The sequence below is a fragment of the Mus caroli genome, unplaced genomic scaffold (genome assembly GCF_978045245.1).
Source record: "Mus caroli unplaced genomic scaffold, Mus_caroli_1 scaffold_2, whole genome shotgun sequence".
NCBI classification, from domain to species: domain Eukaryota; kingdom Metazoa; phylum Chordata; class Mammalia; order Rodentia; family Muridae; genus Mus; species Mus caroli.
In genome coordinates, this window is record NW_028227257.1 from 107115371 (window position 1) to 107130729 (window position 15359).

General features: G+C 42.9%; 1 protein-coding gene across 4 annotated transcripts in view; it reads left to right on the plus strand.

Annotated features, from left to right (window-relative positions):
* Positions 1–13740, plus strand: part of Gpr155 (G protein-coupled receptor 155) — a 44236-nt gene extending 30496 nt beyond the window's left edge. For 3 of the 4 annotated variants that reach the window (XM_021156461.3, XM_029474403.2, XM_029474402.2), the window contains 5 exons: positions 1517–1653; positions 3346–3441; positions 5650–5714; positions 7073–7210; positions 11498–13740. In XM_021156461.3, coding sequence (XP_021012120.1) covers positions 1517–1653; positions 3346–3441; positions 5650–5714; positions 7073–7210; positions 11498–11798 — 737 coding nt within the window. In that variant the 3' untranslated portion in view covers positions 11799–13740. Of the gene's footprint in view, positions 1–1516; positions 1654–3345; positions 3442–5649; positions 5715–7072; positions 7211–7587; positions 7739–11497 lie in introns of those variants that run through there. The other variant, XM_029474404.2, reaches the window with a different exon arrangement.
* The last annotated feature ends 1619 nt before the right edge of the window (positions 13741–15359 follow it).

Sequence of the window (15359 nt, forward strand, 5' to 3'; positions counted from 1 at the left end):
TCTGTACCTCATTTTTAAAGTTAGATTATTTGGTTTGTTGGTGTCTAATTTCTTGAGTTCTTTATATATTTTGGATATTAGCCATCTGTTGCATGTAGAATTGGTAAAGATCTTTTCCCAATATATAGGCAGCTATTTTATCCTATTGCTGGTATCTTTTTTGCCTTACAGAAGCTTTTCAGTTTCATGAGGTCCCATTTATTAATTGTTGATATTAGTGCCTGAGCTGTTGGTATTCTGTTCAGGAAGATGTCTCTTGTACCAATGTGTTCATGACTAATCCCCACTTTCTTTTCTATTAGATTCAGTGTATCCAGTTTTATGGGGTTCAGGTGTAAAGAGAGTGTGGGGGTTGTGTGGACTAGGAGAGAGAACAGAAATTGGTGTGTGTTTGGGGGTATCTCTGGGACAAGCCAGAGAGACCTGGGATGGGAGAGGCTCCTTGGAGGCTGTGGGAGTGACCCTAGCTGAGACTCGTTGCAGCAAGGACTATAGAGCCTTAACTGGCCAACTCCTGTAGCCAGGCATGACTTGCAGTGGAGGGAAGGGGACACCAATCTACCCACAGAGCTTTTGACCCAAAATTCGCCCTGCCTACAAGATCTGCAGGGATAAAGATGGAGCAGAGATTGAGGGGCCAGCCAACCAATGGCTGCCCCAACTTGAGACCCTACTGAGACACTATTAACGATACTCTGCTATGCTTGCAGACAGGAGCCTAGCATAACTGTTTTCTGAGAGGCTTTATCTAGCAGCTGATGGAAACAGATGCAGAGACCCACAGCCAGACAATAGGTGGAGCGTGGGAAGTCTTGTGAAAGAGTTGGGGGAAGGATTAAGGGAGCTGGAGGGGTCAAAGACACCATGAGAAGGCCTACAGAGTCAACTAACCTGGGCCCATGGGTGCTCACAGAGACTGAATCACCAACCAAAGACCATGTGGATTGGACCTAGGTCCCCTACAAATATGTAGCAGATATGCAGCTTGGTCTTCATGTGGGTCCCCTAATAATTGGAGTAGGGACTACCTCTGACTGTGTTGCTTGACTGTATATTCTCTTGCCCTCACTGGGCTGCTTGTCTGGCCTCAGTGGGAGAGGATGTGCTTAGCCCTGTTGAGACTTAATGAGCCAGGGCAGGTTGGTACCCATGGGATCAACCTTCTTTGAGTGGCAGAGAAAGGAGTGATGAGGGAAGGGATGGGAGGAGAGCTGTGCTCAGATGTAGAGTGAATAAATAATATAAACAAAATAAATAAAAAAACTATATAAATTATATATAGACTATATATAGTGTTCCAAATTATGTATCATAATTGTATAACATAAATTTTGTAGACAAAGACCTTTGTTAAATATGTGGTTGGAACTACCACATTCTGCTTGTGTATGAGAGACTCTCCAACATACCATGGTGGCATTCCCCAGGGTCACTGACAGCTAGGACCTGATTCTTAGCCGAGTGGGGCAGTCATCTTGGGTTTGAAATCATTACAGCTGTGCTCACTGTTTCGTAGCTGACCACTGTGTGAGCCGTTGTGACTCCCAGAGCTGCATTCTCGCCCAGGAAGAAGAACAGTACCTGCAGAGTGGAGACCCACAGCTGACCCGGCACGTCCTGTTGTGCTTGCTGCTCATCATTGGCCTCTTTGCTGTAAGTGCTCCTTCTGCTTCTATTTGGGGTCATTTCTTTAAGATTTGGCTTCTCTCAGAGAAACTTCGTGGCAGCTTTTGTAGAAGTATGGTGGTTAGGTCATTTTTAGCGTTTAGCCAAATGTTTAAGGCATAGGATTGGGGACAAGGGATCCTCTGTTACCCAAGTGCCCCAATGGTCTGTTCCCCTCCCGTCATTTACTCTGTACTGTCGAACTTGGAGTTTGTCAAAACAAAGTGTTTCCAGGATGTATGCAGACCTCGTACTCCTGACAGCGGCCACATAGCTGAATCATCTCCCGAAAGATATTTTGCAAATGAACTTTTAGAAGTAAATTTTGGGGGCCTAGAGAGATGGCTCAGCAGTTAAGAGCACTTGTCGCCCTTGCAGAGCACATACATTTGATTGTCAGCATCTAGGGGACCTGATGCCCTCTGATGCCCGCTGTGTGCACCAGGCAAGCACATGGTAAACATACATACACACAGAAAAACACTCATGCACATAAATCTTTTAAAAATATTTTAATTATGAAAATCTTCGCACTGATGAGAAAATAAGAAAAATAACTATCACACTAATGCCTTCTAATTTTCCTTTTCCATTATTATTATTATTATTATCCTGGAGATTGAACGCAGGGCGTCACGCATGTTAAACAGAAGCTGAACTACTGACTCTAACTTCAGCCCTGCCTGCTGATTTTTTAGCACACTCTGCATGGTTGTTCAGGCTTCTGTGTTGCTTTTTTGTCACCTATGTTAAACACGGTCACTTGACTGAAGTCCCTGGAGCCATTGTTTTAGCATATTTTCCAGTAACCACAGAAAAGCAACATCATAATTCATTCAAGTATTTCTCTATTTTTAATTGTTCATAATTTTCAAAATGCTCTAATAAGCACCTCTAGACATTGTATTTTTGATTGGTACAGTCCCAAAATTGAGAGACCTTCATCAGTGTCTGTATTTCTATAACGCAGGAGTGTTCTACTGATTCCTTCCCAAAGGGCTAATGCATATTTATAGAGTCTTCATGCCAGCATCAAATACTGAAGGATTTTTAGTTTTATAGCGTATAAGTACAGTACTTTATTTTATTGTGTATATTTCTTTAGTTGTAGAAGGGTTTTTATTTGTTATCCTCATTTGTGAATGATCAGTTGTCATACATAATTCCTTAAGATGTTTCAAGTATGACTTCTCTAGAGATGGGAAATAGGCTAGAAACCTCTGTAGCCTTTCCGGCCTTTACACTCGAACACTCATTACACAGCATGATGCTAGCCAGCACCCCTTAACAGCCATCTAAGAGGAAAAGTCACAAAACAAGAAATGCTGCCAAGAGCTGCTGCTTAGTGATGTCATTGTTTTCACTGTGTCAGACTAATTTTAAAATCCGTCCTGTGTAGGCTAGTCGGCAGTCCTGATATATTATGTAAGCTTATGTATTATGGCGCATGTCTTCTCCCTTCAGATCTGATCAGAATAGACGCTGTTTGAATGGCATCTGTCAAGAGGAGAGGTTGAAACCTCTTGTTTGAAAGACAGCGCTTCTACATTCTCTTGCTGTTTTTCCCCTTTAGTCTTTTTCCCCCCTAATGATTAGCTAGCTAAGTTATACTGTGGGCTGGGTGGAGAGAGACGAGTCCCATGCTTAATTCTCAAGTGCTCTTTTTGCTCCCCTTTGCAGAATCTCTCTAGCTGTCTGTGGTGGCTGTTCAACCACGAGACGGGACGGCTCTATGTTGAATTACAGTTTTTCTGTGCTGTGTTTAACTTTGGCCAGGTATTTATTTACGGAGAATTGAGAGGGCTCTGTTTTCTTGGGTGAGTTGATTGGGGGGTGGGGGTAGGGGTGCAGACGTTGTTTTCTTTTCCATTGAAAGGGTTTAGTTTGTCTGTCAGCTGCTGACGCACATGACAGCTGACAGCTGCTGCCTGTCTCTCATAGAGATGAATTATTATATTGGTTAGAGTCATCAGAATGTTCACTGAGTGTTTCAACCAGAAATACCAAATACTTTGTTTTGCTTTGGTGTTGAGATGAAGAATGATAATTTAAGTAGGAACAAGATGTCCTCAAATTCTTCCTAAACTTCTTATGATCTTAATAACTCACTTTGGAAAATAACTTGCTTCTTGAGCCTCTAGTCTGGCCACTTACATGACTTAACATTGAATGTTTTTTGAATCACAGGAACTTAAATGAGTATTTTAAAAATCGTGTGAGGTGTAAATAAATTTTAGCAGAGAGGGTAGTAGCTTTTCCTCAAGAGTCTACCAGGTACCCACCATTGTTAAGGATTTTACATCCATTATCTCATATCAACTCCAAAACACTTACAAAATAGATATGACCATTTCCCCTGGCATGCTACTGTTAAAATTGATACTTACTGCCTAGCATTCAGAAGGCTCTAGGTTAATCCCAAGCACTGGGACAAAAAGGAGCTATTTAAAGAAAAATAACATTTTAATATTGGGAAATGTGCAAAGTGTAGAATTTATCTTTTCATCAGCCTGCTTTTCTTATCCCTTTCTTTTTTAAGGTGCTGGGTATTGAATTTTCAATTGGGGTTTTGTAGATAATGGCAGTGCTCTACACGGGACCAATCCTCAACTCAAACCTATATTGTTTGACTAGAGAACATTCATTCATAAACAGAATATTAACTTGAAAAATACTGTATTGGAAATCACTGCCTATTAAATTTGAAATACTTTAAATACTTAGCCATATTTGCCGTAGTTAAGACTTGTCGGTTTATGCTGCCACATGGTTTTGCCTTCCACTGACCGCTCAACATATTTCCTGTTCATTTTGACATTGTTATCGGAAGAAAATTAACAAAGTATAAAGAAACATTCTGTAATCAGTTTATTACAGACAAACATGGGCACCCCAGAGTCACCTGATACCAGTCTCACTGTGTGATACTATTTCAGATCTGACTTTACCAACTGTAGAATGCGAGGCTGAAAATTCACAGTACCCCCACCCCCACCCCCTTAGCATTTCACATTCAGAAAGCCCACAGTGGGCTGAGCCAAGCTAGGATAGGAGTTAAGTGAGCTCAGTGCATAGGGCTTCGAAAGAACAGAACTTAGGGCTGGAATGCTGCCCTTCAGACGCCGCCTACACAGCTTATGCCTTTTGAAAGGCATGAGAAGTCACAGCTCCCTCTCCAGTCCGTTTTTCTTGTACAGACTTGGTGTAGTGAGGTATTCCCTTCTGACAGTTTGTAGTTTACGGGCAAAGACAATCAAGTCCTCACACACACGTGTGCGTGTGCGTGTGCGTGTGCGTGTGTGTGTGTGTGTGTGTGTGTGTGTGTGTGTAAGGTACGGTATGTATTTGAGAACTGTTGCCTGTAGAGGCCAGAAAGAGGTACCAAATCCCCTGGAACCGGAGCTAAAAGCAGTTTTGAGCTACTCAACGTGGGGGCTGGGAACTGAGGAGTGGCGGGCCGTCCTAACTGCTGGGCTGCCCGCTAGTCTCATGTAACGGTGTGCGAAGAACCGCACTTGCAAGGCATAAGTCTTTGGGCGAAACCTTTTAGATCTACAACATAACACTAAATGTCTCACAATTAGATATTACAGCCCTTGCTGATTATATTGATGAAGTTTCAAGAGAAAAATAATAAGTACTTAGGTACAGGGAGAGGGATTTTCTTTTCATAAGTGGGGAAACAGGAGCATGTAGGCTTTAAGAGAGTCCAGTTTTCTCCAGTGAGCTGTCATGAAGGTGCAGCATCAGCACTGGCTTCCCTCACCATCCTAATTCCTAGGGCAGAGTGACTGGGAAGAGAGAGCAAGCAGGGTGTCGTGGATGCCCACAGACACTGAGCCCGTGTCTACCCTGGATGCTGAATTTCAGAGGCTGCTCTGATCACTGTCGGCTGCCTCCTCCCTCACTTAAGCATCTTAGTTTCTGTCTTAAGGTTTTATTGTTGAATTCAGCCAGAATAACTGTTTTCTCCCCCCGCCCCAGGGATTTATTTCCTTTGGAATCTTTGGGCTGGACAAACATCTAATCATCCTACCTTTCAAAAGAAGGTAAATTCTGTTTCAAAATAATAAGCCTGTGTACCTAAAGATGATAAGGTCATTCTATTAAAATATTGATACCTTTGTATTTTTATATCTGCTAGGAGACCACTAAATACCTCACAAAGGTTATCTGTGAAATCATGTATTTGTTGCAAATAATTGCAGAGAATATATTGGAAGTAGTATTATAAATCCAGCAATGTAATTTGCATTTTAACAAGAGCTGACAGGCACAGACTTCTATCCATGTTATTAACTGCATACAGTGAAATGAAACTTGCAAATGGAAGTAGTTGGTGGTGTGTTCCCCCATTAAAGACTACACCTGATTGTTTCTCGCCCTTTGACAATAGGCTTTCTCTTCCTATCAAAGAAAGAGTAGGCAGAAAATTTAAGGGTTCTCTCAACTTTGGAGGTTCTGTTTGCTTCCTGTATACTTTTTTTAAATTAAAATCAACATTTCTTTCTTTTTTTAAAGATTTATTTATTTATTTATTTAATGTATATGAATACACACTGTAGCTGTACAGATAGTTGTGAATCTTCATCTGGTTGTTGGGAATTGAATTTAGGACCTCTGCTTGTTCCAGTAGGCCCACTTGCTCAGTCTCTGCTCACTCCAGCCCAAGGATTTATTTATTATTATAAATAAGTACACTGTAGCTGTCTTCAGATGCACCAGAAGAGGGTGTTAGATTTCATTACAGGTGGTTGTGAGCCACCACGTGGTTGCTGGGATTTGGACTCAGGACCTTTGGAAGAGCAGTCATCGCTCTTACCTACTGAACCATCTCACCAGCCCCAATGTTTCTTCCTGAAAAATAACAAGGTAAAAGTTTCAACATAGGGGTGGAAAGAGAGGCAGGGAGAGTGCTTGCTTTTCGTTTGCTCTTGAGGCAAATTGCACAGACACTAGAAGTGCTAATGAGGTCCTTCCCTTTCCTCTCATCACCATCATAGTCACCATCATCTTATTCGGCTGTGTTTGCTAAAAGTCACAATCATTTCCAAAAGGAAAGTGTAACAGGAAAGCCCTTCAGTCCAGTCACCAGCTTCACATAGCTGGCCAAATCGATTGTCAACAACAGTTGTACTGGCCGGACAGACAGAAAGGACAAGGCCTGGCATTTGTTTCTGTGGTACGAATATTGGAAATGATAGAATCCCTAAGTTAGCTTGGATGGCTTAGTTTCAGTTTTAGTTTCTGAGACAGCCTGAGACATCCTGCCTAGTTTCTAAGTTGTGCCTGTGCCTAGAACCCACAAGGGCTCTGTGGGTTCAGCCATCAATGAAATCCCGGTGTGGATGACAGAGCTCTGGTGACAGGTTTTGGATCAGCCACCTTCTTAAATTCTGGCTTTCAGGCTTGAATTCCTGTGGAACAACAAAGAAGCAGCAGCAGACAGAGAATCCCCGGTTTCTGAGGAAATAAAAATGACCTGTCAACAGTTTGTGCATTATCACCGCGACCTGTGCATCCGAAACATCGTCAGAGAAAGGAGGTAAACTCAGCCCAGGGTTCAGAGACATAGATTCCAGATTCTGAAGATTAGATTTTAATGAGCTAATAGGTGATCCTTGCCCTTGCTGTCAGGCAGCTTCTGATCTCTCTGTAACATGTTGGCTGCGGAATTGTGGTAGGCGATTAACATTCTCTACGTGTCGGCCATTAGCGTCTCCCACAAAGCACTGACAAACACGGGCTCCAGAAGAGCTCTCTTATTCTCATCCCCTAGTGCTCTGCCGCTTCTTATTACTAATGACGCTGTCAAGAGAATGAAATGAAATTTCTGCCTCTTAATTAAGTCTATGATTTTTATTTCACCTCAAGTCCTAGTCATTATTTTTTGACATTATATTTATTCTTCTAATCCCCCAGGTACAGAATATGCTGCAGTAAGAAATGATGAACTATGAATAATCAAATATTACGGTGTCGGTAGTTTTAGTTGTATTGAGAGAGGAAATAAAACTAAGAAAATATGAAGAACCTAACAAACACCTTTGTGTGTATTTATAAAAATTTGGAGATTAGTATTTGAGATGGTTCATTTTTTAAGTGTGGTACCACTGTGCTCAACATGCACGCCATCACAATCACACAAATATAGCCTGGGGAAGGAAGGGGGGTTCACTGAGTGGTATACCATATTCCACACTTAATGACTATGTGAGCCTTGGCAAGTTCAGTTCTCAAAATCTCAGATTTCCTTTTCCTTGAAAATTCCTACCTCAGGGGCTGGAGAAATGGCTCAGCAACTGAAAGCCGTTGTTCTTGCAGAGAGCTGGCTTCTCAGTGGCCAGCCCCCACAGCAAGGTTCTCACAACAGTCTGTAACTCCAGTTTCAGGGAATCCGACTCCCTTTTCTGGCTTCCTGGGCACCAGGCATACACGTGGTGCACATGCATACCCGTCAGACCCAACACACACGCACATAAAATAACAATAAGTAAACCTTAGAGAAAAATCTTACTTTGGTGGCCTTTGATGTCTGTGATGAGCCTTGCTCAATGGCCGACAATGACAAACTCTGAAGAAAAGCCACTTTTCTACCTTGAAAAGCTGACCACGATTTCAGGATCTATGGATAGATCTTTAAATTTTTTTCAGAGAAACTTCACATTATCTGTCAGGACACTGTGCTTGCCAACTGTCAGGAAGCAGAACCCAGCCTTTGCTGAGCTCCCAGGTCCCAGATGGCTGGATGGGCCCCAGCTGGATTAAGACGGCTCATCCCTACTCCTGCCCAGGATCTGCCGCCTGCACTGTCACACGCACTGACTCTTTGTACTGTTCCATAGGCTCCAGTGAGGGTTGCCTGGTCACAGCAATCAAGGGCCAGATACCCTCAGCCAGTGCTGGGACAGGAGGTATTGCCTCCATCTTGAAAAGGCCCAGACACAGACGCTGCCATTGATAGATAGTTCATGTATTTGAAAAGATTTCTACATCATTAACTTCTCTCTGATTCATATATGTGGAACTTTGTATTTGTGGTAAAAATGCTTTAGATTTTTCCACACCTATTTGTCACCTCATCTTGTTTCTCACCCTCTTATTTCCTGTTGTCAGGCACTTTAGATTTCACAACTTGATTGACGCCTGTGGAGATTCTTGCCGTCTAGTGCGCATTTGTATGGAAATGTTCATAATTCATGTCATTGGTTTTTTTTGTTTTGCATATCTTTCTCTTCTGTATCTGCTCATACTTAAGGCAATCCAGATTTGCATTAGGAAGACAAATATTAAACAATCGGGAAGCTTTAAATAAAAACCAAAGCACATTTTCTTAAAGCAGATTGATTTTTATTATTAGTGTGCTTGCCTGTGGAGGTGAGACGAGGGTGTCAGAAGCCCCTGGAGCTGGAGCTACAGGCACTTCTGAGCTGCATGGTACAGATGCTGAGAACTGAACTGGGGTCCTCTGGAAGAGCACTGAGCACTCCTAGCCGCCGAGCCATCTCTCCAGGCCCAAAGTGTACTTTGAAAATCTTGGGTTTGCTCTCACCAACCTCACTTGTTTGCTCCCTGATTCCTAATGAGGCAAGTGGCTGTACTGGCTACTGAGGGGAAGAGACTATTTGTGGGTACTATAGCTGAAATTAAAGCTTAATTTTGTTTTAATTTAATAAACTAGGTTAATAAAAATAGTGTTTTCCTCCTATGAGATAGAGTCTCATTATTTAACCTATGGTCAAACCTGATTCTGCTGCCTCAGCCTCTCAAGTGCTAGGATTATAGAAATGTAACACACACACACACACACACACACACACACACATCTCTCTAATAGTCATTTAGATGGTAGCTCTCTGTAAAACAGATAAAAGGCCTTCTGGGGAGCTGCAGAGATTGCTCAGTTAAGCGCCTTCTACATAAGCACAGGAACTTGCCTTGGGCCTTTAAAACCCATGTGGAAGCTGGACTAGTGGCTCATGCCTGTAACCCCAGGCCAGTGGAGAGAAAGCCTAGCCAGAGGAGCCTCTGTCCCAGGAAAGAGGGAGAGCAATTGAGGAAAACACCAGCACTGAGCTCAGATCTCCACACACATGTGCACACATGATGTGCATATGCACACACACACACACACACACACACACGGTGGGGGGAGAGGCATGCTACTTCTGGGGGTTAGGGGAAGGGCTCAGCAGTAAGAGCACTGGCTGCTCTTCCAGAGGATCTGGGTTTGATTTCCAACACCCACATTGCAGCTCACAACCGTCTGTTACCTCCAGTGCCTAGGGATCTGACGGCCTCTTCCGGCCTTTGGTGCTGCATGCATGTGGGGCTCACCAGACATAAATGCAGGCAAGACTCCCACATGTGTATCCACTAAAAAATAAATTAATTAATTAAAACCATTGTAAAAAGCAGCCTAGCCAGAGCTCTATTATCTTAATCTATGCTAATTAATATAGTATCCATATGTCACACATAGCTGTTTTTAAATTCTTGAAAATTAAACCAAGTTTAAAAGTAAAACTTCTTGGGGGCTGGGTAGATAAAGTACTCACCTCACAAGCCTGAGGACTTCTGGGTGGATAGATGTCTGGGGGCCATCTGGTGAGCTAGGCTAGTTAGGCTAGCTAGGCTAGTTAGGCTAGTTAGGCTTGTTAGACTAGCTCGATTGGGTGAGCTCCAGGTTCAATAAGAGACCCTGCCTCAATAAATAAAGTGGGAAGAAATCAAGGTCACCCACTGTCTACTTTAGGTCTCCACATGTATGTGTACATACACATACCCCACATACAATACACTTAAACGTGCACAAATACAAGGATACACAACACACACATATACATGTTGCAGGATACTGAATCACATTGTGAGCCCCAAGATTCTGTTATTTACTGAAAAAAAAAAAAGCTATTTCTAGTTGTGGTATGGCTCAGCCTTAGCACACACCTTTAATCCCTCTGGCTGGAATACAGACGTGCCCTTAGCACATACCTTTAGTCCCAAACAATGAAGGTAAAGTTGATTTGTAGAAATGATGTCTAATTGAGTGGCTGACAAAGTGATGAATCAGAGAAAGAACTTATAGAATAGGATATGCCCAACTATCTCAAGGAGAGAGAGAAAAGGGAGGCTACTTAAGAGAGTGGGACACAGAAAGAAAAGGAAAGTGGGAGTCAGGTTTACTGGGAGAGCTGTGCAGAGAGAGAGACCAAGCTAGACACAGGTGAAGACAGAACGAAGCAGAGAATAAGAAGGAGCCAGAAGATCAGCACAGATTGCTAGCGTTCGATTGAGGCCAAGCAGAACAATTCAGCAGAAAGTTAAAGACGCCAGGTTGAATCCGTCAGCTAGGAGAGGAGATAGAGTCAGAACAGCTGAGTTGAACCAGGCAGTCAGAGATCAGAAAGAACAAGAAAGAATGAGCTTCCTCAGCCGTAAGTCTGATTAAGGCGGTTAGAAAGCTTCCAGGGCTAGGCTAGATTAGCAGACTGAGGCAGGAAGCCAAGACAACAATTCCATCAGGCAAACCAGTTACTTTTACCTATACGCATGCGCTCCCCTCCAGGAAGTGCTCGGGCAGTAAGTACACTTACCTCTGTCACTTTTAAAAGTGTTTCCACAAGCACTACTATTTTCACCAGAGGGAGTTTCTAGGGTCAGGCAAGCCAGCAGATGCTTCGTGTATAGAACAGCTCCGTTTCTGTCACGCTCTTAACTACCCCACTGTCATCCCTCATTTCCTTCTTATTTGTCTTTGCTCATCTTCTGTCACGCAGTGCTGATGCCAGAATTACAGAGCATATGGCTGAATCATTCCTTTGACATACAGGTGTGGTGCCAAGACTTCTGCCGGGACCTTCTGTGGCTGTGACCTGGTGAACTGGCTCATCGAAGTCGGCCTTGCTTCTGACCGCGGCGAAGCTGTGATCTACGGAGACAGACTGGTGCAAGGGGGGGTCATCCAACACATCACCAATGAATACGAGTTCCGGGACGAGTATCTCTTTTACCGATTCCTTCAGAAGAGTCCTGAGCAGAGTCCTCCTGCCGGTACGCTAAGAGACCACCAGGAGGAAAGCTATAAAGAAATCAGTCACTCATCTCCACCCTCAGTCTCCCCTAAGACTTAAGTTCCAGAGAGAGCCCCACAGGAATCATACCCTCTAGCCTCCTACCTGATCCTTTCAGCTGAGTGACCTTGGGCAGGGCATCTCTTCTGTAGAATGACAAAAAGCATCCTACCCTGTACTGACACGCTAGAACTTTGTGTGCATATAAAGCACATAGGAAACTGACAAGAGAAACCGTGAGGTTAAAAGGTATAACGAATACGATAGTTGCTCTAGATAACCACTATTGTCACAGTATTTTAAAATCATTTCTTTCTGAAACTGTTCATTATAATTACAAGGTCAGCATCCAACTGGCTGTAATTTTAAATTGCCAAACTTGGCAGGTTTGCTGCTCTCATAATGAACCTGAAGACAACATTACATTTATCAATAACACCTCCCCCAACAGATTTTACTTATTCTAGTAAAAGGTTTTATTTTCCTTCTCACTTCTTCTGACACATACAAAACTTACAACTATTGTTTTGTTTTTGAGACAAGGTCTCATGTAGCCCAGGCTGGCCTATGTAGCCAAGGATGGCTTTTAACTCCTGATCTTCCTGCCTCTGCCTCCTGAGTTCTGGGCTCATTGGTATGTGCCAACATGCCTGGCTAATCCCAGTATTTTTTTTAAAGTAATTTTTAAATTTATTTTTGATAAAACACCAATTTTGAAGGTTTGTCTTTTCTTGTCTTCTATCTAAACTACTAATGTGTACCAATACAAAGAGAATAAGAACATTAATATTATTATCTCTGTAATCTTTCAAGGTAAACATTTTAAGTAATTTGAACATGTTCATTTAAATGTTATATAAGAAATAATGCCGTGAGATGTATACTGTTTCTGGTAGTTTCAAAGTATATTGTAGAAGAAAAATCTACTTTATTCCCTGCATTGAGAAAGTATATAGTCAGGAACTTGAAATTCTAAACCTAGCATCCTACCTTTAGAATTTAGTCTTTTTTGGGTCCATGTCTAAAAAATTTGTAAGTTTAAAAATGAGTAACTGTTGCCTAGTTCACTAAGATTTTAAAACAAAATGGCATGAGCACAGATAGCTCCTAAGCACCAGGAAGGCTGTCTTACAGGTCTGCAGGCTGGCAGTGTAAGAGTACGCAGCTGAGCACTAGGACTCTGGCAAGGCCCCATTTCAGGTCCACCAATGGAGCCGCCATGGTGGGAGGAGAGGCTCTGGAAGAGCAAACAGAATGCTGAACCTCTTCTCTCATGAGGCACACTTCTCCAGGCTACCTCACTGGGGCAGGGTTTTGAAGAGACACGTGCAGACCACAGCAGCCTCAGGTAAAGCTTCACTCTCTGATAATTTGCACATCCTTTGAACGGCTATTTAATTATTTGCTATCAGCGATAGTTTAACCTATTTTAAATGTTATTTATCTTATTTTAGTGTTTGATATATAAAAGCCATTTAGGAAATTATTTATGGGGTTAGTGCCCTTGCCCTTTTAATGTAGCAGATACATATCAAAAGGAAACCTTGAATGGAAGCCTATTGTCTATAGAAAGAAATGATGTTTATTTTTTGTTATGATCATGGAATTGGGATGTTTTAGGAAGAACTATATCGCCATAAAACTTAGGGGAAAAAAAGAGACATGTCCACACTGTACTTCTAATGCCCAGGGATACGCGTAAGCCTCAGCAGCCTGAGTGACAAGACAGAATTCACATGGATTCGGGCAACTTAAGTTCAGGTGAGGGCATTTGTGTTGTTTATGAGTAACCATATTAACAATGCTCTTTCATGTGCACAAATGGAATCTGAAACATTGTTGTCCATGGGAGACTCTAAAAGAAACCCATAGGTCAGAGTGACTTGCAGTTTCAGATGATAAAGGTTTTTAGGATTAAGGATAAGCTAATTTTATTAAACGAAAATATTTCTATGTTACTTTCTCACTGACAGCACGTTTCTCAATAAAATACCTATTTTAACTTGCCTTGTCGACAGCTTTTCCTTGAATAATCCACAGAATGCTGATGGTACCACACAATTCTTGTCTGTGAATCCTCTGTACATCTCATATATTCCATCCTGACTGCGGCTTCCATTCCTTCTCCCTCCCCCCAGTTACCCCCTTCCCTCTTCCCCAGATCCACGCCCCCTCTGGCTCCCCTCAGAAAAGAGCAGGCCTCCCAGGGACATCAACCAAATGGGGCATAACAAGCTTCGATGAGACCAGGCACATAGCCTCCCACCAGGGCTGGGCAAGCCACCCAGGAGGAGGAAAGGGGTCCCACTGAAGGGGAAAGTTCTTCGGCAGCTCAGCTGTGTCCCATGGTGTTTGTCTGGAAGCTGTCTTGTGAGAGGATGGTTTGCTGAAACAGGCACGTGAGAGTGCACATGATGTTTGGAAAAGAGTGTATGTAGAATCCCACAGAGGAAAGATGCTCTTGAATTGCTATGCCAGTCTTTGATGACTGTGCAACATTTCACTGGTTTTCGCTGGTCTTTGCTGGTTTTCACTCAGTAGAGAGAAACACACCACAGATCTTCTCGTGGTATTCTGACTGGTTCTTGCCACTTCAGCTTCTTGATTCTTGCCAATTTGGTGGGGCCTTGAGATTTCTGTTAGATCGAGCTGCTACCACCGATTACTGTTTGGTGTTTGCTATTGGACTGGACTGCAGATATCCTGACCACAAAGACTAGAATCGCCCCAAAGGACTACGTCTAAACAGGTCCACAACCTTCTTTCCCCACTACCTCTGGTTGGTGGCCTAGAAGGGAAGTTGAAGTGTTTAAGAACCCTAGTTTAAAAAAAAAGAAAAAAAAAGAACCCTAGTTAAAGTAGGTTTTGAAAAAATCTAAGTCTAATCCCACAAGTAGGCAAGAGTCAGAGAGAGCTCCTACTCTTAGAATTCCCACAAGAACACCAAGCTAATTACCCATAACATAAATGTAGATCCCGACAGGCTCCCTTATCTCCGAGAGCCCCAATAAGCCCCAGTCAGTTGATTCTGTTCTCATGGTGTCCCTGACCCCTCTGGTTCTCCTTTCTCCAGCTCCCTGATCCTTCCTCTTTCTCCTTCCCCTCCTCCTCCTCTGCAGGACTCCCTAAGTTCTGCCTAATGTTTGGCTGTGGAACTTTGCATCTGCTCCCATCAGTTTCTGGATTGCTGATGATTCTGCTGGGTTTCAGTCCCGGAACACCCTGAAGTCAGGACAAAGCTTAAGTGAGTTTCCTGGGGCGAGCTCATGACCTGGTTCTGCAGTGTGGAGTAACCAGGCCGTGGCCAGTAAACAACTTTTATGAGTACTTTGTAAAATTGGGCATCCATGCTCAGATGATGGGTGGTGTTGGAAGCACAGTCCATGCTCATAAGATCTTATCGTTCCTCAGGGAAAGATGGGCTTTATATTTCCATGATCATTGTGATAAAACCTGTTGTTCCAGGGTTTCTCTGTGTAGCCCTGGCTGTCCTGGAACTCACTCTGTAGACCAAGCTGGCATCCAACACAGAGATCTACTTGCCTCTGCCTCCTAAGTGCTGAAATTAAAGGAAGGCATGGCCCAGCATTGTAAAAGTATTTTGTAAAATACTGTTTAGAA